The sequence below is a fragment of the Myotis nattereri genome (assembly GCF_964212035.1).
Source record: "Myotis nattereri genome assembly, chromosome: 10".
Classification (NCBI taxonomy): domain Eukaryota; kingdom Metazoa; phylum Chordata; class Mammalia; order Chiroptera; family Vespertilionidae; genus Myotis; species Myotis nattereri.
In genome coordinates, this window is record NC_138085.1 from 22488729 (window position 1) to 22514840 (window position 26112).

A 26112-nucleotide genomic window follows, 5' to 3' on the forward strand; every position below is an offset into this window, starting at 1 on the left:
AGACAAAAAAAATGAAGAGAATTTTGATTTAAAGGAGACTAAAGAAACATTACAGCCAATTGTAATGCACGATCCTTGATTAGATCTGGACTTCAAATTGGGTGGATAATTAAAACTTAAATTTCAAAGAGGAAGGAAAAGGGAGAGATAGAAACATCAATGATGAAAGAGAATCATTGATTGGCTGTCTTCTGCATATGCCCTACCGGTGATCGTGCCCGAAACCCAGGCTTGTGTTCTAACTCGAAATCGAACCGTGACCTCCTGGTTCATAGGTCAATGCTCAACCACTGAGCTATGTCGGGCTGGACTACGTATTTTTAATACTATATCAGTGTGAGTCTACATGTATGTGATAATAGAATTGTGATTGTGTTGAATGTCATTATTCTTAGAGAATACATGCTGAAGTATTTACTGGGAAATGCTGTGGTAACTGTAGCCTACTTTTAAATGGCCAGTAAACAAATAAATATATATAGAGAGAAGGAGAATGTACAAAAACAAGTTTGACAATATCATTTTTCTGTAGGTTTAAAGTGTTCTACAGTAAAAGCTTTGGCAGAAAATGTTTTCCTGTTTGAGAGTTGAGGCTGTGCAGTCTTTACCCGGTGGCTGAAGCAGTGGTTGTACAGGCTTGTCCCTCTCTCCCTCACCCCTTCCTTACCTCCAAGACATGACCTTAAGTTTTAACTTATTGAAGACAGACCCGCTGACTTCAGTTTATGTTTCTTCACCCACATGTGTCTTTACTTCAGTCTTTAGAAAGAGCATTTCCAAGGCAAACTTTCCCCCCTTCTCTTAATCCTCTGAGGCAACCACGTTATATAGCCTGGCTTCTGCTCTGACACTCAGAAACCTGTCTCAAGACTGACCAATGTCTTCCAATTGACCAAATCTGGTGACTTATTTTAAAGACTTTGCCTCCCCTCCCCTCATCCTCTCTGTATGATAACCTTTGACACTGTTGAACCCTCCTCCCTCTTGGCTTCCATGACACCTGCTCTGCTTTTCTGTTTCTCTTTCTTAGATAGTCTACCATCAGTAGCTCCACTGCTGCCTGAGGGAGATTCTGCCTTGTATTAAATTAAACTATAGGATTCACCTCTACTATTTCTTCCTTGGTAACTTTTTGTTTTGTTTTATTTTTTTAATTTGAATTTCAGTTCTTTTTAAAAAAATTATCTTTATTGTTGAACATATTACAGATGTTCCCCTTTTTCCCTATTGACCCCCTCAACCCTGCACACACATACAGCCTTAGGACTCTCCCCACCCATTCACCCACCCATCCCCACCTTCTCTCTTTGATTTGTCAGTCTGTTCCATGTTTCTATGTCTATGGATCTATTTTGTTCATCAGTTTATTTTGTTTATTAGATTCCACATATGAGTGAGAGCATATGATAATTGTCTTTCTCTGGCTAATTTCGCTTAGCACAGCGGTTCTCAACCTGTGGGTCGCGACCCCCTTTCACAGGGGTCGCCTAAGACCATCAGAAAACACATATATAATTACATATTGTTTTTGTGATTAATCACTATGCTTTAATTATGTTCAATTTGTAACAATGAAAATACATCCTGCATATCAGATATTTACATTACGATTCATAACAGTAGCAAAATTATAGTTATGAAGTAGCAACGAAAATAATTGTATGGTTGGGGGTCACCACAACATGAGGAACTGTATTAAAGGGTCATGGTATTAGGAAGGTTGAGAACCACTGGCTTAGCACAATGTACTCCAGGTCCTTCCATGCTATTTCAAAGGGCAAGAGATCCTTTTTTACAACTGCATAGTATTCCATGGTATAAATATACCACCACTTTTTTATCCACCTACTAATGAGCACTTTGCCTGTTTCCAGATCTTAACTATTGTAATTGTGCTGCTATGAACATAGGGGTGCATATATTCTTTCTGATATGTGTTTCGGGTTTCTTAGGATATATTCCTAGAAGTGGGATCACTGGTCAAATGGCAAGGGAAACAAAAGAGAAAATAAACAAATGGGGCTACATCAAAATAAAAAGCGTTTACACAGCAAAAGAAACCATCAACAAAATGAAAAGGGAGCCCATTGTATGGGAGAACATATTTGCCAATGATACATTTGAAAAGATGTTAATTTCCAAAATATATAAAGAACTCATACAGCTTAGAACAGTGGTTCTCAACCTTGGCTGCACATTAGAATCACCTGGGAATCTTTTTCAAATCCTGATTTCTGGGCCTTAGGTGATTCTAATGTGCAGTCAAGGTGAGAACCACTGGCTTAGAAGGAAGACAATCCAATTTAAAAATGGGCAGAGGACCTAAGTAGACACTTCTCCAAAGTGGACATACAGATGGCCAAGAGACGAGAAAAACTGCTGAAAAGTCACTAATCTTCAGAGATGCAAATTAAGATGACAATGAAGTATCACTTCACACCTGTCAGAATGGCTGCCATCAGCAAATCAGCAAATGACAAGTGCAAGGATGTGGAGAAAAGGGAGCCCTAGTACACTGCTAGTGGGAATGCAAGCTGGTGCAGCCACTATGGAAAACAGTATGGACTTTCCTTGGTAACTTTTTCTTCATTTTTCATCTCTGTGGGTATCTCTATTTAGATGTGACCTCTTCCCAAGTTCAGATATTGCCCTGGGACTGTCTGCATCAGCATTTTCACTTGCATACTCCATTGTCCATCTCAAGTCCTGTATGTCCAAAGTTGAATTAAGCCTTTGCCTTCATATTCCCCTTCAAATCTGGCATCCACCTAGCTTCAGTGGAAAAGACATTTACATCACCGACCTCCAGAGCATATGTACGAACGCCCAGACTGAGTCCCAGAGAATGTGATTCAGAAGGTTTAGGAGGAGGCCCAGAACCTCCATTGTACTGAGTATTCAGGTGATTCAGTGCAGGAATCCAAGGACACTACGTTGAGAATTGCTGTTTTAATGACCTGTTTAAGGGTTAGTTATTATACTAGTTCGGCATGGGATTTTTCTTCATTCAAGCAGCCAATCTTGTTGCATGACACTTCCCCCACTACCAAAGTATGGAGGATTGTTGAGAGGCAGCCTAAGCTTGAACTTTGTAGAAAAACAGACCTGAGCTTTCATCTTGACCTGCCATTTACCAGCTGATGTGACCTGGGTCATGTTACTACAAAATGGGAAAAATAGCACATAACTTATATAAGATAGCCTCGCATGGGGTATGGCTCAGCCTCTATCTCCCTCTTCAGCTTCTTTAATTCCTCCCAGTGCTCCCTAAATTTCAGACCTACTACATGACCGTTATTTTCTGAGAGTACCATCATTTCTCACACCTCTAATTCTTTTGCCTTGGGCTTTCTGGTAATGCACATCTATCTGACTCTTGCTTGCCTTCCTCATGTAACCACTGCTTGTGTAACCGAACCCAGGTTCTGCTGCCTGCTGCCACGACAGGCAAACTCGAAAGCCAATCTAGTGAGACAGGTGCTGGTACTAAGGAATGAGGTTTATTTGCGTGCTGGCATCTCAAGAAGATGGACTTTTCCCAGTCCTTAAAAACCCATCTTAATATCTCAGTGCTGGCAGAGGTTTTTAGAAGGATGGAGAGGAAAAGCAGAACAGAGATCAGCGGGAGGGGTTGTGGGCATGCCATCTCTCCCATGAGTGAAGGGAAGGGGAGCAGAAGGGAAATTTGTAGATTTACAGGGGACACCTGACCCAGCTGGTGCCAAGCAGCTCTTCTCTCCTGGAGCAGGCTGCTATAAGCTATAAAAAAAAAAAAAAAAAAAAGAAGAAGAAGAAGAAGCTAGATAAGAAGTAAAAAACGTAGGAATTTAAACACTCTAAGAAAATAGAGTTGCTGTATCCTTGAAAGAATGCAGAATATATAGCCTTGGCCACCTCATTGAAATGGAAAATCATGGTTACCCTTGGAAGCATTCGCAGCCTCTTGGAGCTGGATTTGGGGGAGCCAGTGCACCTGGAGCCCCAGTACTTCATTTGTCTGTGTCCCATCTTAGTTTTGTGAGCTCCTCGAGGACAGGCAGTGCCCAGCCTTAACCCCAAGCACAGTGCTTATGTGCAGTAGCTTCCTGTAAAAGTTTTCTTTTGTTTTTTAAAAATAAGCTACCAGAGTACCTACTCTGGCATTAGCTAACCGTATTTTGGAGGTTTAATTTTGAAAATTTCGTTCTCACTTGTCAGCATACTTGATAGCCATACCAATCGGCAGGATAAATGTATGTCCGTTTGGAGTAGAAGTTTTAGCACTTCACATTTTTTCTGATGTCTGAAGAGGCAACTTGCTTCTTGTCTTAACTTTAGGTTTGTAATTGACTCACCCCACAATGCGATGGTAAAGTAACCCTACCCCTCGCTACGAATGAGTAGCTGGTACATTCTATTTATAGTCAGAGGTTAATGCCAAAAATGGTATCCCTAGAGCTTTGAAGCAACCAGGACAGATGAGGTATAATTAAGATTTATGCGTAGGTACTAGAGGAGTGATTTTCAAATGGGGTGCCACAAACATTTTTTAAACATGCATTACCTGACTATTTAGTCAGGGGCACTGACTGACCTCTTTTCCTTAGATTCTCAAATTTAAAAAATGACAACAATCAATACAACAATAGCTGTCGGTGTGAATCAAAATTATACTTTTTTTTTGTCAGATTGGCAAAAAATATAATATACTTTTTGGTGTGCCTCACAATTTTAGTAATTAGTTTTATGTGCCATGAGATGAAAAAGGTTGGAAATTGCTGTACTAGAGAGAAAAATATGTGTAACTACATTTTTATGTTCATGTAATAATGAAATATATAAATAAATAAACTTAAAAATTTATAGTAATGCTAAAATTTATATTTAAGTAAAACATTGAGTACTTAGGCATACTAGGATTTTTGTGTGTTTTTTGTTGTTTGGAATCTGTCAAATTTGGAGTCTTATTTTCTCTTTGTAAACATCTCACATTTGTTTGAACATCTAATTTCATTTTTAAATTAATGTTGTTGGACAATTTTATTTTTATAAACTTAGGGAATAAGCTATTAAAGACTGATAGTGAATAAAATTAATTATGCATTGACAAAAGTCATGTTTAGTAGTAAAAACAATCCAGTTTACATTATTACTGAAGAAATGTTCTTTAACTCTTCTAATTATAACATTTTCTCAATTTAATATAATTTATGTTTTCACCACAATTACTATGCCCGAGAAAATTTTCCAGATTTTAATTCTTTCTTTTTCCTTTAACCACTTATGGAGTATGACTTAAGTGTTATCTGTAGGAGCTCCTTGAAAGAAATTTGAAATTTTAATTTGTACTCAGAAACTGTTTGATTAGAATATAGGAAATCACAACCACATGAGTTAAAACAAAGATTGGAATTTTTTTTAAAAAAGTGTTCTCTTGCCCTGGTCGGCACGCCCAGTGGTTATAGCGTCGACCCCTCCACCAAAGGGTCTTGGGTTCCATTCCCCATCAAGAGCACATACTTGGGTTGCAAGTTCTAACCCCAGTCACGGTCAGGGTACATGCAGGAGACGACCAATCTTTGTGTCTTTCTCAAATGATGTTTCTTTACAGCCTTTATCCTTTGCAGTCCACTTAGTGGTGGACTCTGTTTAGAGAAATTCTTCAGCCCTCTTCCCTCTCCCCTTCTCTCTCCTCTCCCTTCTCCTTTTATCTCTTCTCTCCCCCTTTCTCGCTTCTCTCTTTTTTTTTCTCTCTTCCTCCCTCCCCTCCTTGCCTTCCCTCTCTCTAAAAATCAGTGGAAAAAATATCCTGGGGTGAGGATTAGCAACAAAAAGTGTTATCTTTATAATCAACAAATTATCTGATGGGACATTGTAACTATTTCATACTTCTACTTATCACAAGCAGAACAGATTGTTGTAAGATACTAAAATGTTTGGCATTTTTTTGCTCATGGATGTCCAATTGCTCTAGCACCATTCCTTGACAAGGCTGTCTGCCCTTCCTGGGCTTCTGCACCTTTGAAATCAGCCAGGCTTATCTGTGTGGTTCAGTTCTATCTCAGGCTCTATCTCATTGATCTGTGAGTATATGCCTCTCCTGTACTAAACTGCCTGGAGTACTCTAGCCATATCGTGAGGTAGATTACGTTTTTCTTTTTTCTTTTTTAATATATATTTTATTGATTTTTTTATAGAGAGGGATAGAGAGTTAGAAACATTGACGAGAGAGAAACATCAATCAGCTGCCTTCTGCACACCTCCTACTGGGGATGTGCTCGCAACCAAGGTACATGCCCTTGACCGGAATCGAACCTGGGACCTTTCAGTCCGCAGGCCGACGCTCCATCCACTGAGCCAAACCAGTCAGGGCAAGATTATGTTTTTCCACTTTATTATTTCGCAAGATTATTTCAGCTACTAGTGTGCCTTTCTCTGTAAATTTTAGAATAGCTTGTCCTGTGTCTGAGACATCAATAGGAATTGCATTAAATCTGTATATTAATTTGGGTAGTATTGACATTTATACTATGTTGATTGCTCCAGTATGTGTGTTTATTTATTTAGGTCTTGTTTTTTAAGTCAGCATTTTGTAATTTTTGGCATACAGATTCTGTACATATTTTTGTTAAATGTATACCTAAATATTTTATTCTATTGTGTGTTGATTGTAAATGGTGTTTGGGTTTAATTTTGGCTTCCACGTGTTCGTATATAAAACTGTTACTGATTCTTGTGTGTTGATCTTATATCCTGCTACCTTGCTGAACTCACTTATTCTAGTTTTGGTGTTTTCCATAGATTCCTTTGGGTTTTCATGTCATCTGTAAATAGGGATGGTTTCATTCTTCCTTCCTAATTGGTCTGTATGCATTTTATTTGTTTTTCTTATTGCAGTGGCTAGAACTTCTAATACTATGCTGATAGGATTTGTGAAAGCAGTACCCTCACCTTTCCCCCAGTTAGGAGCAAAGGATTCATTCTTTCGCTGTTACAGATGATATAGCAATAGGTTTTTTGGTGTTTGGTTGGTTGGTTGGTGTTTTTGTTTTGTTTTGTTTTGCAGATGTACTGTATCAAGTGGAGGAAATTCCATTCTGTTCTCTCATTTTGCTGAGGATTTATCATGCATGGGTGCCAGATTTTGCCAAAAGCTTTTTCTTCATCAGTAATTTTTATCATGTAATTTTGGTATGGTGGATTCCATTGACTGATTTCCAAATATTCGTCTTGCATATACGAAAATAATCCCAATCAGCTATCTATAATAATAAAAGCATAGTATGCTAATTAGACCGGACAGCCAAATGACCTTCTGGATGAAGCCGGGGCTGTGAGGGCCGAGGCAGCCACCATGGCTGCAAGGGCTGAGCCCCTTGCGTGAATTTCATGCATCGGTCCTCTAGTGGTATATAGTTCTCTATTTTATACACTGCTAGATTCAGTTTGCTAGTTATGTGTTAAGGATTTTTATATCTAAGTTAGTGAGGGATGTTGGCCTGTAGTTTTTGTTTTTGTTTTGTTTTTTAATTTATGTTTTTGTCTGGCTTTGGTATTAGGGTAATACTAGCCTCAAAGTAAATTGGAAGTATTTCACCTTGTATTTTCTGGAATAGATTATGTAAAATTGGTGCTAATTCTTCTTTAAATGTTTGATGAAATTCTTCAGTAATTTATGCATGAAAATTTCTCTTTTGGGAGATCTTTCGATGGACAAATTCAGTGTTTTTCATGACTATAGATGCATGCTGTCCATCTGTTTCGTCTTGGTTGAGCTTGGTATTTGGGGATTTTGGTGAATTGGTCCATTGTTTTGCAAGTTGTCGAATTTATGATCACAAAGTTGTTCATGGTATTCTTTTGTTGATCTTGTAATGCTGTAGTGCTACCCCCTGGTATTGGTGATTTTTGTCTTTCCTGGTATTGGTGATTTTTGTCTTTTCTTTTTTGGGGGTATCAGTCTTGCTAGAGGCTAGTCAGTTTGCTGATTTTTTATCATTATCACAATTAATTTGTGGCAGCAGTTTGGATACCAAGCACCTATATATCCAGTACTTGCAATGTAACATAAGTAAGGAGTTTACTATTGCTTGACAGAAGGCTTTTTAAAAGAGGGTGTTTAAACAGTCACATTTTTAGAAGTTGCAAGGTGATTTTCTTTCTTGTAAACTTTATATTAGAAATATTTTTGAACTTTCAGAAAATTTCTAAGAATCAAAATAGAATAAAAAATGTTTTTACTCAGATTGACTTATTGTTGGCAGTTTGCCCCATTTGCTTTATCATTTGCTGTTGGTTCTTCTTGCCCACACACGTGCACACTAACAAGTGACTTTCTGTAGTGAAAGAACTATTAAGTCTAAAGTTCTTCTGGAGTCAAGTTACATTTTGTTTCATAGTTACAAAGTATTTAACGTGCCATTCAGGCAACATTTTAAAAAAAGATTCAGAAAATAGAGGCATCAGCAGCATCCACAGAGCATGCGAGGCATCACAGGGTGGCGAACATGGTCCTAATGGCAGGCTAGGCCTAGGGGACCCTACACGCGCATGATTTAATCGTGCCCTGGGCCTCTAGTGGTATATAATCCTCTGCATATTTTGCTGGATATAGTTTGCTTGTATACTGTTGAATACTTGATAACCATATTTATAAGAGACTAGAGGCCCGGTGCACAAATTCATGCACGGGTGGGGTCCCTCGGGGTGGCCTGTGGGGATCGGGCCCCAGCTCGCGCCTCCAGACTCACAGCCCCAGCTTGTGTCCTCAGCCTCACAGCCTGCAGCACCGCCTGGCACCCAGCTGTGGCCTGGTGCCGCCCCCTCACCTGCTCCATCATCCTGCCTGCGGGCTGATTGATCGGGGCTAGGCCCCCCTGCCCGGCTCCCTCAGTGCCTGGGAGCTGGTCGGCAGCCCTGTCCCCTGCCACCGCTGGTCGCTGTCTGCTGGGTGATCGGTCCGGGCCGGGCCCCCTGCCCGGCTTCCTCAGCTCCTGGGGGCCAGGTGGCAGCCCCGCCACCGCCGCAGGGGCGATCAGCAGGGCAATCGGGCCCCAGCTCGCACCTGCCTTGGCCTGGCACCGCCCACTCACCTGCTCCACCATCCCGCTGTGGTCCCACTCTCATTGGGGCCGGCAGTGCCTCCACTGCCATCTGCTGCCTGCACCGTGTTGCTGATGCCCGCCATGTTCTGCGCCACCCCCTGGTGGTCAGCGCATGTCATAGTGAGTGGTCGAACTCCCAGTCGAACAATTTGCATATTAGGCTTGTATGTTATGGGATACATAATCAGTAATTTCCTTTTCTTGTGATAAATTTATCTGAGTTTGGTATCATTATTAGGGCCTCATAGAATAAGTTGGGAAGTGTTTCCTTCTCCATTACTTTTTGCAAGAATTTATAAAGCATTGGTGTTAGTCCTTTTTTAAATATTTTGTAGAATTCACCAATGAAGCCATCTGTCCGTAGGCTTTTCTTTATGGCAGGGGTGGGGAACCTTTTTTCTGCCAAGGACCATTTGGATATCTATAGCATCATTTGCGGGCCATACAGAATTATCAACCTAAAAATTAGCCTGCTGTATTTGGTCAAACATTTAACTCACCCCTAATGCCTTGGCAGGGTCAGATCAAATGATTTCACGGGCCTATTTGGCCCGATGGCCAGACATTCCCCACCCCTGCTTTATGGGCAGATATTTGATTACTAATTTAATCATGTTATAGGTCTATTCAGATTTTCTATTCTTGAGTTAATTTCAGTAGTTCCTGTGTTTCTAGTTATTTGTCCATTTCATCTAGTCTATCTGATTTATTGGTGCACATTTTTCCTAGTTATCCTCTTACCCTTTTATTCCTATAAGGCTGGTAAACCCTTTTTATCTCTGTAAGATTAGTTCCGTTTCATTCATGAATTATTTTCAGTCTACCTAAAAAGTTTGTTAATTTTGTTGATGTTTTCAAGGAACCAAATTTTTTTTTATTTTTTTCTATTTTCTGTTCTCAATTTTATTCCTACTCTAATTTGTATTATATCCTTTTTTCTACTTATTTTGGGTTTAGATTGCTCTTCTTTTTCTAGTTTCTTAAAATGGTTAGGTTAGGTTATTAATTTCAGATATTTGTTTCTTTTTAATATAAGCATGTACAGCTGTAAATTTTCTCCTGAGCACTTCTTTACCTATATCTTATAAGTTATGGTAACTTGTGGTTTTATTTTTAATACAAAATATTTTCTAATTTTCCTTTTGATTTCTTATTTGACACATTGATTATTTAGGCCTGTTTTTAATTACCACATATTTTTTATTTCTCTCTATTGATTTGTAATTTTACTCCATTGTGGTTGGAGAACATGCTTTGTATGACCTCATTCCTTTTAAAGTTTTCAGGACTTGTTTTATAGCCTAACATTGTCTGTCTTGGAGAACGTTTCATGTACACTTAGTAGAATATATATTCTATTGTTGGAGTGTTCTACTGATGATGTTAGATCTAATTGGTTCCTAGTGTTGTTCGGGTTTATTGTAATTTCATTGTTGATATTTTGCGTAGTTTTTCTATCCATTTTTAAAGGTCGGATATTGAATTCTCCAAGTATTTTTGTTGAATTTCTTGTTTCTCCTTAACATTTCTGTCAGTTTTTGCTTCTTGTATTTTGGAGTTCTCTTGTTAGGTACATACATGTTTATAATTGTTAAATCTTTTTGATAGATTGATGTCTTTTGTCTCTAGTAACATTTTTGTTGTCTTTTTTTTAATGATTGTCCTGGGCATAACAATTAACACTTTAATTTATATCAGTTTTGTTTTGTTCAGATTAATACCGCCTATTCAAATATTTTTTCTACCCCTTCTTTCCTTTTCTTCTGGGACACCAATTGTGCAACTGTTGGTGGTATTCTTGATAGTATCTCATGAAGGTCATTGAGGCTTTGTTCATTTTTTTCTTCATTTTTATTTCTCAGACTAGATAATCTCAACCTATTTTCATGTTTGCTTGTTCTTCCACATTATTGAAATATGCTATTGAGTTCCTTTCGTGCATTTTTTTTCCCCCGGTGTGGATTTTTGTCTTTATTCGATGATCTTAAACAAATGACTGTGAAACATTGAAGAAAGAACCCGCCATCGTGACACCCACATCTGGGTGTCGTTGTTGACATTCCTTTGTTGAGCCTATATCCTCATAAGCTTTTTAGCAAGAATATGTGGCACACTTCCATTTCATGGTCAAGACAGGATCAGAGGATACTGACAACAGATCGGTCTGTTTCATCCCGTCTTTTTCCGTGGTTACATCTACTGCCACGTCTCCATTTATTTATTTATTTATTTTTTTTAAATTAAATCCTTATTGTTCAGATTATTACATTTGTTCCTCTTCCCCCCCCCCCCCCATAACTCCCCTCCTCCCAGTTCCTGCCCCACCCTCGGCCCTCACTCCCCACCCACTGTCCTCATCCATAGGTGCCCGATTTTTGTCCAGTCTCTTCCCACATCCCCCACACCCCTTTCCCCCCCAAGAATAGTCAGTCCATTCCCTTTGTATGTCCCTGATTCTATTAGAATCACCAGTTCATTCTGTTCATCAGATTATTTATTCACTTGATTCTTAGATTCACTTGTTGATAGATGCATATTTGTTGTTCATAATTTGTATCTTTACCTTTTTCTTCCTCTTCCTCTGCTTAAAGGATACCTTTCAGCATTTCATATTATACTGGTTTGGTGGTGATGAGCTCCTTTAGCTTTTCCTTATCTGTGACGCTCTTTATCTGACCTTCAATTCTGAATGATAGCTTTGCTGGATAAAGTAATCTTGGTTGTAGGTTCTTGGTCTCCATCACTTTGAATATTTCTTGCCACTCCCTTCTGGCCTGCAAAGTTTCTGTTGAGAAATCAGCTGACAGTCGTATGGGTACTCCCTTGTAGGTAACTGAGTTTCTTTCTCTTGCTGCTTTTAAGATTCTCTCTTTGTCTTTTGCTCTTGGCATTTTAATGATGATGTGTCTTGGTGTGGTCCTCTTTGGATTCCTTTTGTTTGGGGTTCTCCGCGCTTCTTGGACCTGTAAGTCCATTTCTTTCACTAGGTGGGGGAAGTTTTCTGTCATTATTTCTTCAAATAGGTTTTCAATATCTTGCTCTCTCTCTTCTTCTGGCACCCCTATAATTCTGATGTTGGTACGCTTGAAGCTGTCCCAGAGGCTCCTTACACTATCTTCGTATTTTTGGATTCTTTTTTCATTTTGCTTTTCTGGTTGGGTGTTTTTTGCTTCTTCGTATTTCAAATCTTTGACTTGATTCTTGTGCTCCTCTGGTCTGCTGTTGGGTGTCTGTATAATATTCTTTATTTCAGTCAGTGTATGCTTAATTTCTAGTTGGTTTCTTTATCACAACATCGAGGGTCTCGTTAGATTTCTTGTAGATCTCATTAAGTTTATCGGCAGTTTCTAGAAAATTATTGAAAGACCTTAAAAGTGCGGTTTTGAGCTCTATATCCTCCATTTCTGTCATGTTTCTTTGTCTCCGCATTTTTTATGCTTTCTTGGTGCACCCCCTTGTGGTCTTTTTGCACAATCTTGTTGTAGTTAAGCCTTGATTGTTGTAGGTAATACTGGAGTGGATTTGACCTCCAGGCCAACTGGCTATGAGAATCAGCTGTGTCTGCAGTGGGAGAACGTCTGTGCTGGATCTCTAGGGCGGTGCTAATCTAGCCTTTGCCTGAGGCTATCCAGCAAATGCCTTTGTGCAGGGCTTTGGCGGGGCGGGGCGGGTCCCAGGGGATCTACAGGGCGGACGGAGCGAGCAGTTATGGCTGCTCTCAGTCCTGGCCCCAGGGGCTCTGCCTCTCAGAGTCCCAGCAACCGCTGCAAACCTCGGAGGGAAAGCTGCCCTCGAGTTCCAACTGATGCCAGACAGTCTCGCTTCTCCCATTTGAGTCTGGGTCCCCAGAGACTTGCCTGGATCTGGAGCTCAGAGCCTGAGACTCCCTCCCGATTGAAACAGACAACCGCACCCTCAGCCGCCAGCCCGCTCTGTGTGTACTTCTGTACCTTAGTATTTGACTTCAGCACTGTGCCTCCTCTGAGTCTCTGTATGCTATTCTCTTTCCTCCTAGTTGTAGAACTCCCACTCAGCCAGCCTTCCTGTGGTTCTGGATGATGTCTGTTCCGTCTTTTAGTTGTATTTTTGAAGTTGTTGTTCAAGGCAGCAAACTCCAGCGTTAACCTATGCCGCAATCTTGGTTTCTCCGCGTCTCGATTTATCCTTTGATGCATTTTTTACTTCAGTTATCGTACTTTTAATTTCCATATTTCTTTTAAAAAATATATATTTTATTGATTTTTTACAGAGAGGAAGGGAGAGGGATAGTTAGAAACATCGATGAGAGAGAAACATCGATCAGCTGCCTCCTGCACACCCCCCACTGGGGATGTGCTCGCAACCAAGGTATGTGCCCTTGACCGGAATCGAACCTGGGACCGTTCAGTCCGCAGGCCGACGCTCTATCCACTGAGCCAAACAGGTTAGGGCCCAAATTTCTATTTGTATTTTTTTTTCTAATTGCTTCCTCTTTATTGGTATTTTCTATTTGGTGAGACATCATTCTCTTTATTTTTTTTCTTTTATTATTTATTTACTAACATACTTAAAAAAGCTTATTTAATATTTTTATTTAGTAAGAGTTATATCTGGACTTCTGCAGGGACAGTTTCTGTTTATTGCATTTTTTCCTGTGTATGGGCCATATTTTGTCATTTCTTTATGTTTCTTACACTACTTCAGTCAAAGTTGGGGAATTTCAGTAATTATACTTTTTTATTGGGTTTCTTTCATAAATCCCTTTGTACTTTTAATGTGGGAAGTAGATAAATTAGATGTATCTTACATCTTTCAGATAAGAAAACTAGCAAGGGAAGGAATAAAATTTCAATCATAAAGTATCTTTATAGAGAGGTTCATACAAAACTAGTTCAGAATGTTTAAAAAATTTTATTATTGAGCATTTTGCTGAAACAAAATCCTGAGCAAGTATAACTATGAAAGATATATTAATGTCATTAGTGATGATTAATTTTGAAGTAGTAATGCCATTATTTTATCCAATATTTCTTATCTTTCATCTTTCAGACTTTGTCCTAGGCATAGATGGCAAAATAAGCAAACCAGGAACTAGTTACAGATTGTGATAAAATAGGGCATATGAGAGAGGCTAACAGGGAACTGCTTGAAACAGTCAGAGAGGGCCTCTCTGGGGTGGTTTTAAGACTGATACTTGACGGAGAATACACCAGCCATGAGAAAAGGATTTCAGGCAAGGTGGCTCTTTGACACAGGATTTGGGGGCCCTTCCAAGTCATGGCTTTTCTTTAATCTGGTTTTTAAAAAGATTAGTTAGATAAAGACCAGGTAGGTCTGATCTTCTAGTTTGATGATGGAAATTTATGCGATGATAGCAGCCACCAAATACAGTATGTTTCCAGTACTTTCTTCTTGGTTTTCTCTATTAAATAAATGGAAAGTTTATAACTAGGAACTCCTACTTTTTGTTGCCTACATTGAGAGCATCTGGCTAGCCAATTAATTCTTAATAGTTCCTTGTGTTCTTCTTACATCAATAAATCTGTCTTCAATAGGAGTATTAACAAAAATACACTTTCTGGATCAGCTGAAATTTCAGTTTATGTTAACAGGCGAGGAAAGGGATGAGAAATGGGGGAGCTGGGCAGAATCTTCTATACTCACAGTCCTTTCTTCTGAACAGCTTATCACTGTAGAGATGTTCTTTGCACTCCAAATGTACTCTATGTCAGTAATTCCTTTGGAGTCATTAGCTCTGACCTAAGTTTGAAATTCATCTACAATCTAGGACTAGAGACAACAACCAGAAAGAGATCATTTGCACCAGTTAATGCAAATACCAACTTATACCTGAGCAAAAAGGTGGGATTTCATTCATGCACTTAATATTCATTGAATGTTCTCTGTATACTAAGAACTGGTGGGGAATGAACAGGAGTAGAACAGGTTGTATGGAGAAGAGACTGTTCTATGATGTGACAACTGCTGGACCCAGAACAGACATCACTTCCCCTAAATCCTCTCAGAAACGGATCCCTCCCTTCTGCCCAAGGCAAGCTCCTAAGGTGTATTTTCCTTACCTGGAGCTGATCTTGCTCCTGTGCCCCTATGCATCCTGTCCTGTTCTATATAACTCGTTAGCACCTGCTACAGTTTTCCCTATAATTAACATCTTCCCTTAATGTGTACTTCTTATTACAATTAATGAACCAGTATTAATACATTATTATTAAGTGAAGTGCCCATGTTTTATTCAGATTTCCTTAGCTTTTACCTAATTTCCTTTTTCTTTTCTAGGATCCTAGTGAAGATACCCCATTACATTTAGTAGTTATGTCCCCTGAGGCTCCTCTGGTCTGGGACAGTTTCTCAGACATTTCTTGTTTTTTTTTTTATGACCTTGACAGTTTTCTGGAGTGCTGGTCAGATACTTTGTAGAATGTCTCTCAGTGAGATTTGTCTGGTGTTTTTCTCACAGTGAGACTGGGGCTAAGTGATTTGGGGAGGAAGACCACAGACATAAAAGTGCCATTTTTATTATAAAGCATTTCAAGGGTACATACTATCAACATTACCTTTCACTGTGGAAGCTGACCTTGATCATCTAACTAAGGTAATGTTCTCCATTGTGATTTACTATTTTTTCCTTCCTTTCTATATTGTTTTCTTTGGAAGGAAATCACAGTGTGTATCCCAGGCTTAAAGAATAGGGAGTTACACTCCACCAAGAGTTTCTGTATAAATTATTTAGAATTCTTCAGTCTAGGAGTTTTGTCTCTTCTCCCCCACTTATTTATTTATTCACTTATTTATTTATATTAGTATGGACCCATGGATATTTTATACTTTGGGTTATAACTTTATATTACTGCTCAAGTTGTTTTAGCTTTGGCCATTTGGGAACTCTTTCTGTTCCTATGACATATTCCAATCAATGTAGGTTTTTTTGGTTTTTAGCACTTTCTCACTGTCTGGCACAACAGGATGCTCCAGTTTCATCCTGTATTTCCCCTGCCCTAGCCCTAGAGTCAGCCACCTCTCTAGGAAGCCCTGGCTCCTTTTAGTGGAGGATGGTGTGAGAAACCAAGACCTGGGTGCTCAGTGTGCTCTTTGCTCCTAGGATGCAGTTCCTTCCAGGCCTTCTCAGCGGACAGAGCAGGGAAATGTATGTGTGTACACTGACCTGTGTACATACACACCCATAAGTTTCTGTATGGGATCATCTATATCTGTATTATGCTGAACATACTGATGTTGCCAACTCTAATCCATTATCACATAGTTTATTCTAGTCTTCTTCCTTTGCTTTTGTGTAAACTCTTATCCCAACAGTGAGAAATTTAACTCCCACTATCTTCCACGTACTTAATTAATTGTTCAATTTCAGTATACATGTATCAGCATCAGAATCATTAACCCAAACCCCTGTGGGAAATAACTTTGTCAGCTAAAATATAGTGCTTATGTAGTTTCTTTTGCTTGTAGTCTTACAGATTCCACTAATTTCCAAATTATTTATATTAGCATCCTTCCTCATCCTGCCCCCCTCTAGTGAGTTGGTTTCATACATTTGTAATATCGTTAAATTGTTTTGTTACCTTCTGCATTCCAGTATGGGATCCCTTGGTCTCCATTTATGAATTTTTAAAAATCCTCACCCAAGAATATGTTTTTATTGATTTGAGAGAGGGGAAGAGAGAAAGAAACATCATGTAAGAGAACATCGATCAGTTGCCTCCTGTACAACTGGGGACTGAACCCGAATCCTGGTATGTGCCCTGATCAGGAATCGAACCTGCCACCTTTTGTTGTACGGAACAACACTCCAATCAACTGAGCCACACAAGCCATTTCCTAAATATTTTTTTAAATTGCACACACGAGGTTCACTGTTTGTGCTGTAGAGTTCTGGTTTGACAGAGGCAATGTCATGTGTCTACATTACAGTGTCATGTAGAGTACTGTAATTTCACTGCCCAGAAAAATTTGCTGTGCTTCACTTTTTCAGCCTTTTCTTTCTCTCTCCAAACCCCTACCAACCACTGATCTTTTTACCATCTGGACAGTGTTTCCTTTTCCAGAATGTCATGTACTTGGGATCATACAGTGTGTATGTAGCCTTTTCTTTTACTTCTTATCACCAACTAGTAGTTCATTGTATGGATGTGCTATCGTTTGTCTAGTTACCTGTGGAAGGACATCTTGATGGTGTCCAGTTGTGGTGATGAATAAAGCTGCTGTAAGGAATTGCATGCAGATTTTTATGGACATATATTTTCAAGTCAGTTGGGTGAATATCTAGGAACATAATTGCTGGATTATGTGGTAAAAGTGTGTTAGCTTTGTATCTTGGCTTTGCATTGTGCTCCGTTTCTTGGAACAGAATAACCTCTCTTTGCCATTTTCCTCCCCCATTCCTACCAAGCCTGTTTTGACTTTTGATCTCAAGTCATATCATCCTTCTAAAAGAGCAGATGATATAAAATGTCAGCTTATCATTTTTTGGGGAAATACAATCCTCTAGTGATCTTTGCTATGTGTTTGTGTTATTTCTAGTAATCTATCAGTGTAAATAATCAGCTACATTAGTTGAATATGACTATTTTGTTCTTTCTGGCTGTATAGTAGGAATAGATATTTTGCAAGAGGTTTACACAGCCTGTAGTTTATTTAAAACTAGTGTCTAATTGAGTTGTGCTGTTTTATTTTAAAGCATTCCATTGTTGCTAAAACCCTGAAGTATTAGTCATATTTTCCTCTTTAACTATCGCCATCAAGCAGTATATTTTTAAAATATAAAAATTGTAGCAATTAATTTCAAGGTAAAAATATTTTAAATAAAATTTATGTTTCTTTAAATGATAGTATGTTTTGTTTCCTTCACAGCATTTATTCAGTCGGAGAGCATAATAGAAGTACTGCGTTTTGATGATGGAGGGCTGCTACAGGTAATTTTATTTTAAATTCAAGAATTAATTCAGTGTCAAGCCTTAAATGATACCTGATTATTATTTTTCTTTTAACTATGTAGCTGCCTTCTTTGAAATATATTTTATGAGCTTTATGTGGGGAAAGGTCAGTAGAATCATCTATATACATAAAAGCCTAAGTGACCGTTACAACCGAACAACCAGTCAACCAGCCACTGTGACACACACTGACCACCAGGGGGCAGACGCTCAACGCAGGAGCTGCCCCCTGGTAAGTCAGTGGGCTCCCACAGCCAACCTCCCATGGCCCCTCCCCCCGGCTAGCTAACCTGTGGTCCCTCTCTCGCCCCCCCTCCCCCAGCCAGCCAACCTCCCGTGACCCATCCCCCCCTGGCTGGCTGGTCATTCACCCATGGCTCTTCCCCCTTCCCGCCCACCTCCGGCCTGCCAACCTCCTGCGGCCACCCCCCCATAGGCCTCAATCGCCGGCCAGGCCAAGGGACCCCCCACCCGTGCACGAATTCGTGCACAGGCCTCTAGTTGGTAATAATAAAAACCTCCTTAGTTGTAGGAATTATCTTTTAAATTAAATATTTCCGTGAGGGGTAGGGAGTGAGTCAGATCAGGAGCACTGGAATCTTTGTGACCTCCATGAGGATGGAGCCAGTAAGTGAAACACTGAACTCGATGTTGGCCCTCCAAATATTTATCTGGACAAGAACTTCTCTAGAGAGTATAAGTTCTATAGATTTACATCTATATCATCCTTCCACTTGCCATCTTAAGCCCATCTTTAAATATATTTTACATAAAATTAGAAAATGTAATCTGATAAAATCCTATCTTTCAGATATTACCATGAAACCTGTTTTAGTCTTCTCAGCTAAAATCAGTTCTAGAATTTCAGAGCTGAAAGGAACAATAAAAGCTGTCTAACCAGTCCTCTGGTTTTTGTGGCTGGTGTGTTTTCTGCCTCCCCCCACCCCCAAACTTTATTTATATTCTGTGCTTGTCTTACCTCCTTGTAATGATAGCATTTGTTTTTAATACCATGTTTTTTGGCAGCATAACTGATAATTTTATGTTCATTTTATATTTAAAGGAAACCAAGTTTTAGGTTAAGAAAGTTGCCCAAGATCTTGGGACTTTGTGGTAGTGGAATTGGTATTAGAATTCTGGTCTTCTCACTCTAGGTGTGATTATTAGTCTCTGTATTATGTTGTGCTGCCTATAACGTATTTACTTGTTTATAACTAAAAACATGACAAATAGTGCTGAAAAAGTATTTTCTTTAGTTGTGATAAAGGCAGAGTTCTTGACACCAAAGACTTGACACAGAAGTACAATCTCCATAAAGGAAAAATTGATGAATTAAAAATTTGCTCTGCAAAACACCATCTGAAGTAGGTAAAATGTCAGGCTGTGGACTAAGGGACAAAGAACCTAGTTCTTAGAATATATAAAGAACACTCAAAACTCCATAATAATTTTAAAAATCTAAATTAGGAGCTAGCAAAAGACATGAGCAGACATTTTACTGAAAAGGATATATAAATAACAAAAAGGACATGGGAAGCTATTCAGCATCATTATCCATCAGGAAAATGCAAATCCAAACCACACACACAAAATAGTGACAACATTAAGTGCTAGCCAGGATGGAGACAAACTGGATCACTCATAATAATATATATCCAACATGCAGGAGGCAGCCAATCAGTGAGCTCTCTCTTCATTGATGTTTCTATCTCTCCCTCTCTCTTTCTTTCAAATAAAAGGATATTATATGTATATGTATATGTATATGTGTGTGTGTGTGTGTGTGTGTGTGTGTGTGTGTATAGCTAAAATATTTTAAAGAAAATTACGGACATCGAGACATTTTACCTTCACTCAAACATTCACTTTCAAAAATAAGGACATTTCCCACATCTGCCATATATTCTCTAGGTACATTCTCCAAAATACCATTTCAAAATAATATATATTAATAGGGAAAAATAGTGCCACAACTCTCCTGTTATTTCTATTTATAATGTAGAAGCTAACCTTTTGGGATAAGTTCACTGATGGTATTTATTTTCTTTTTTAAAATGTTTTTATTGATTTGAGAGAGAAAGAAAGGGGAGAGAGAAACATCAATGTGAGAGAGAAACATTGACAGGTTGCCTTCCATACACACCCCGATTGGGGATCGAACCTGCAACCTGAGCATGTGCCCTGACTGGGAATCAAACCAGTGACCTTTCGCTGCATGGGACAATGCTCAACCAATTGAGCCACACTGGCCAGGACACTGATGGTATTTCTTAGAGTTTGGGCGTTTGCTCACACATAATTAAGTGTTTTATGTTCTTCATTGTTTGCCTCCCAACTTCTTGCTTTCTCTCATATCTTCCTCAAATCTATCCTCTACAGTAGCCAGAATAATATCTTTAAAACCATGTCTGTGTCTGTCTTACTCCCCCAGACCTCTTGTATTGCCTTTAGAATATACACAGTTCAACTTCTTACCATGGCTTCTCACCACAGCACAACATAATCTGAATCTGCCCCCTGCCTTGCCTTCCAGCCTCATTTTCCTCTCTTCTTTCCCTTCTCTCTAAACTCCAGCCAGATAGACCTGCTGTCTTTTTTTCGAACATGCAGGCTCTTTCCTGTCTGAGGACCTGTGCACATGCTGTTTTCTCCACCACCACCCAGTCTTGCTTCCACCACTCAATCTTACTTCTGCATACAGCTCTTTTTACCCTTTAGGCTTTAGTGTAAATGTTATCTCTGCAGACAGGCCTTCCCTCATCACATGTTTAAGCACGTCACCTATTCTCTGACACAGCACCTTCCCCGGATTTTCATAGTCCTTTATTCAATGTTTAAACACATTTTTCTTTAATTTTTTTTCCCCCATCACTGTTTATCCCTCTTAAACCCTCTTCCACCTCTACCCACCTCGCTCCCACTCCAATCCCCTGAGGTCTATAATGGCAGGAACTGTTGCACACCAGCACGTGGCACACAGCGGTCACAGTGAGCAGTGAGGCTCATGGAGCCTCACAAAGTGATTGTGAAGAGGACTCTTCTCATTGGAGGTGGTCTGGCAAACTTTTAAAAATCAATTACATTGCCTTGTATTATTTTCTCGTGTGTTAAAAAATGTCATCCAAATTATTCTCACACTTAAATTATAGGCTTCTATCTGAAAGCAAAGGTTTCTGTGAAACTTCTCATAAGCCGAAATGGTGTAAAGCAGAGAAGCAGTCATATCTATGGAAAAAATTTAAGTGTTCCCAGACCCAAAATTCAACACAGGCACAGTGTCTTTATTTTGTTCATCACGATCAATATGCGTAATTATGTCCAGTTTCATGCTAAAACTTAACATCCTTGCGAGTTCTCTTAGCCTTTTCTGATACCCGAAGGACACGGCTTGCAAAGGGACACACAAAATCAAGGGAGATACGGCTAGGATGCTCTGGGTTGTTTTGGGTACTGAAAGCAGGTACTAACGTAGGTGTTCTGTGAAGTGAACTGGCATAATGTAAACTACAAAAAGCAGAGGACACCTGTACATACTAGTAGTGTGACAAGTCACTTCATATGATTTGGGCATCAGGTTTAACCTGGAAATTCAAGTGAGCATAAGATCAAGATTGAAATTACAATAAAATATTTTGGATATTTCGTATGTCTCTAGTACCAAGATTTTGTTTTAGTATTTTTACCATTGTTTTCTTCCTTTCACAGACTGAGACAACACTTGGATTCAGTTCCTATCAACAAAAAAGGTAAAGAAGGAATATATATATATATTACAATATATAAAATTCAGTAGATTTAGTAAAATACTAACATACTTTCAGGTCCTTCCGGGGGATTCCTGCAATGTTCCCCATTTCTTCCCCATACTTTTTTTGATGAAGAGGGAAAAGTATATTATAAATCATACTATATCATGTATTTCAAGTCTTGTGTATGGAAAACCAGGTTTTAAAATCTGAATTTGCATGTGATGCGTTGTGTAGTATATCATCTATGAAAGGCTTTTACTCAGAGTTGAAACTTCTTGGCTTTGTCAGAGGATCAACTTTGTAACTCCCTAGAGACTTTTCTTGTGGCTCTCGCTGCCTTTTATGGACTGACCATTGCTGCCTTCAGTATCGCCAGAGGTCATTTTGTCTGCAGGCTCCTAGAGGGGGAACTGGGAGTAGTGAGAGCCAGTCCCCTGGAAAGGATGCCTTTAAAACACAGATTCTCATGACTACAGGAGAGTGGTTTTACCCTCGGGTGTTATGAGACTGTATACACGCATGTGAATTGAAGATGCCTTTCACACCTCCAAATTTTTTGGTCTTTTGGTAGCTTCTCACATCTATTATGGAGACAATATAAAGAATGATAGTGCCCGATCCCCTTCCATATCCAGTGAGGGCCTGCAGCTGGTTTCTGGAGGGGAAGAAGAGCTTTCTGTGAATGAGAGATCCTTGATACTAAAGTACATCCAGGAGTATCCTCACACCAGTGAAATTCAGATGGCATCAACAGAACATTTTATTTTGAGACAGAAGTAGCAAATATTCCAATTAAGACTAGGACAGCTAAAAACTTTACTTTCAAAATATGTATAATGAAACTCCTTCAGTAATCACTGTTTTTTGCTCTTTCCTATCTGCAGTTAAATGTCCCTGCTCCCCTATTGCTCTGTCCTTCTCCCTAATGTTTTACTTATGCCTCTTGGGACCTGATCTGCTGTGACCCGTGCCCTAAGGACATGCCAACTGCCAACAGTGAGGTGTAGACTTCTCTGCTATTATGATTATAAATTGTAATGCTGCCTTGTGTCCTTCACCCTTCCCCAAATGTTTTTGACTCTGGTTGGAATATTTCCAGACCACTGAGAGTCTAGCTTGATGTCACCTTGGCTGGACCGTCTAAGAACCGTAGAACTCTGACCCATCTGAAGCAAAATTAGTGTTGAGAAAAGCATGCCTGATATCTTGTGCTTCTTCCTCAGTCCTTTATTCCAGCACTTAGGAAATTAGCTATGGAATTATACTGGGCTACATTTATGAAAATGATCTTATTCATCATGATCATGATCAAGATCTGGGCTTTGATTTGTTTTCCTAGTATATTGAAGAATTTACATGAATACATGATATTCTGATCTCACATTCCACTTATCTATTATCTAGATCTGTCTGATGAACTACCCTGAAACTTAACTGGCAAAAAAACAATCATCCTGCTATGCTGTCAGATTCTGTAGGGCAGGAATTCAGGCAGAGATTATCAGAGACAGCTTGCCTCTGCTCCATGGTGATCGGGGCCTCAGCTGGGGAGACGCCAGAGCTGGGAATGACTCAATGGCAAGGGGCTGGAGATAGGGTTGCTCTCACGTTGATGCTAGCTTGTTACCTGGGACTTCAGCTGAGCTCTCAACTAGAACACCTGCATGTAGGCCCCTCTGTGTGGTCTTTCACAAAGCTTTGGTCTTCTTTATAGCATGTGGCTGCATTCCAAGAGTGAACATCCCAAAGAGAGCCAGTGGGAACTGGATCACCTTTTATGACCTATCCTCATAGAGTTTTTGATCACTTAGGTTGGCATGGAATTAAGGCATTGGTGGGGTGGGGGTAGAGATTTACACCTATTGATAGCGGGAATATTGGAGAATTTGTAGATACATTTTAAAACAATCATACCTCTTTTCTCTCACCAAAACAATGAATTAGATAAACATTAGGTTCAAATTGGTATGCAGTAATACCATATGGTATGGACTGGATTAGGCAGTCAACACAGGCTGCTACAACAGAATACCACACAGATTGGGCGGCTAAGCAACAGACATTTATTTCTCAGAGTTCTAGAGGTAGGGAGTTCAAGATCAAGTTGCCAGCAGATTTGGCTCCCCAGTGGGGCTCTCTTCTTGGCATGCAGAGATCTGCCTTCTCCCTTTTTGTCCTCACATGGCAAAGAGAGAAAGAGGAAGCAAGCTTTCTGGTGTCTCTTCTTTTAAGGGCCTAACCCTGATGACCTCATCTAACCCTAATTACCTCCCAAAAGCCCCATCTCCAAACGCCATCACATTGGTGGTTAGAATTTCAACATATGAATTTTGGGAGGATGCAGTTCAATCTATGGTCATATACAAGTTTAAATTTAGATTTAGCTCATACCAACCAACTAAAAATTAAAGGGCTGGCCCTGGCTGGTGTAGGTCAGTGGTTACAGTGTTGGCCTGTGCACCGAAGGGTCGCTGGTTTGATTCTCAGTCAAGGGCACGTACCTGGATTGTGGGTTCACTCCCTGGCCTGAATTGGGACACCTGTGGGAGGCCACCAATCATTTTGTCTCTCTCATACTGATGTTTCTCTCTCTCTCCCTCCTTTCCTCCCTCCCTCCCTTTTTCCTCTTCCTTCCATTGTCTCTAAAAATCAATGAAATAAAACAAACAAAGCAAGAAAAACTAAAGAGCTGTGTTTATGAATTACATTTAATAAGTCATTTGTTTAAAACATGTGACTTGGAGAAAGTATAGTCTCTGTATTTCCCTAGCAGTAATGATCAGAACATAGCTTCACACTGGAAGAATTTAGCCAGTTCTTTTTATATGTGGCTCAGTGCTGCACAGTCAAATTAAACAGTGCCTGAACTCATTTAAATATGAATAACTTTAATGGAAATGTATATGTAAAGTAAAATATGAAATGGAAATATAAAGTAAAATGTGTAGTCGTGTAACAACAGAAATTGTAAATGTATAGTTGTATCAGAATAGAAATTGTATTTTTTCTTTCAGTTCAAATACAAACTTCTATAAAAGTGTCAGAGTTTGGGTTTGAAAATTTGATGAAAGTTGTCATATAATCAGAGATTATTCTAACAAGAGACCCCAGTGGATTGTCTTGTTGAGCCCCTTTGTTTGACACATGAAGAAGCTGAGACCCATCGAACCAAGGGAAGTGCCCAAGTTTAGTTAAAATTCATTATCTTCTTTTTTTTTAATCCTCACCTGAGGATACATGTTCACTGGTTTTTAGAGGAGGAGGAGGGACATTGGTGTGAAAGAGTAACATCAGTTGGTTGCCTCATGTCTGTGGCCAACTGGGGATCGAACCTCAACCTTAGGTATGTTGCCTGACTGAGAATCGAACCCACAACCTTTTTGGTATATGGGACGACACTCCAGCCAGCTGAGCCACCTGGCCAGGGCAGAATTCATTCTCTTCTGATTGCCAGCTCAGTGTTGCCTTCTCTTTGACTATTCTTATACCAAATACGGAATTCTTCAATATTCACTATCTGTTCTCTTTCAGCCAGCATTCCTAGAAGAGGATATAGAGAATTAGTAGGAATTAGAGGGGGAAAGGCGATGAAAGAGCAGGGATGCCAGTGGAGGCATGCAGAAGGCATGCATCAGGACTTGAGAGTACAGTGCAGGGAAGAGTGTTGAAGAGAGGTGGGAGTAGGTTCTGCTTTCAGCTTCTTACAGTATCCGCTCTGTGTGGGGGCTCTGGATATACCCCCTGCTTCAGGGGTCTGCAAGGGTCGTGGAGACACCACTTCAGATGAGGTCATCAAGCATATGTGTTGTTGAAGGGACAGGATACCTGTGGAAGGAAGCAGCACACTTGGAGAGGGTATTAGAATCAATTGTGAAAACCTCAGGTTTTAGTTTAGGGGATCAAGGTATCTAAGACAAGTGGCTTAAAATACCTATTTAAAAGCTTTTTGACATCTTGTGTCATATTTATAAGGGGGAAAAAATGAACTTTAAATTACCTCACAACATAAACCACAATTAAAAAGGACAGCAGGCATATATGTAAGAGCTAAAAGCATAAAACATTTACAGTAAGTTTAGTAGAAATGTTTGCAACCTGGACAAGCTTTTTTTTAGGATACCAAAAACACATATCATAAAAGAAAAATGATAAATTGGACTTATCAAAATTAAAAACTTCAGCTCCTCAGAAGGCACCATTTCCCCCAATTATATTAAGATAGAATTGATAAATAACACTGTATAAGTTTAAAATATATAATATGATGATTCTATTTGTATATATATGCAAAATGGCATGCAGGGAGTGGGCCTAAGCCAGCAGGCGGACATC

The 26112-nt window shown here is 39.5% G+C and overlaps 1 protein-coding gene across 1 annotated transcript in view; it reads left to right on the plus strand.

Annotated features, from left to right (window-relative positions):
- Window positions 1-26112, plus strand: part of TMEM131 (transmembrane protein 131) — a gene marked incomplete at its 5' end in the record, with an annotated part of 200920 nt that overhangs the window by 36729 nt on the left and 138079 nt on the right. Inside the window, 2 exons of the mRNA XM_081100672.1 lie at window positions 17949-18010; window positions 21737-21777. Coding sequence (XP_080956798.1) covers window positions 17949-18010; window positions 21737-21777 — 103 coding nt within the window. The remainder of the gene's footprint in view (window positions 1-17948; window positions 18011-21736; window positions 21778-26112) is intronic.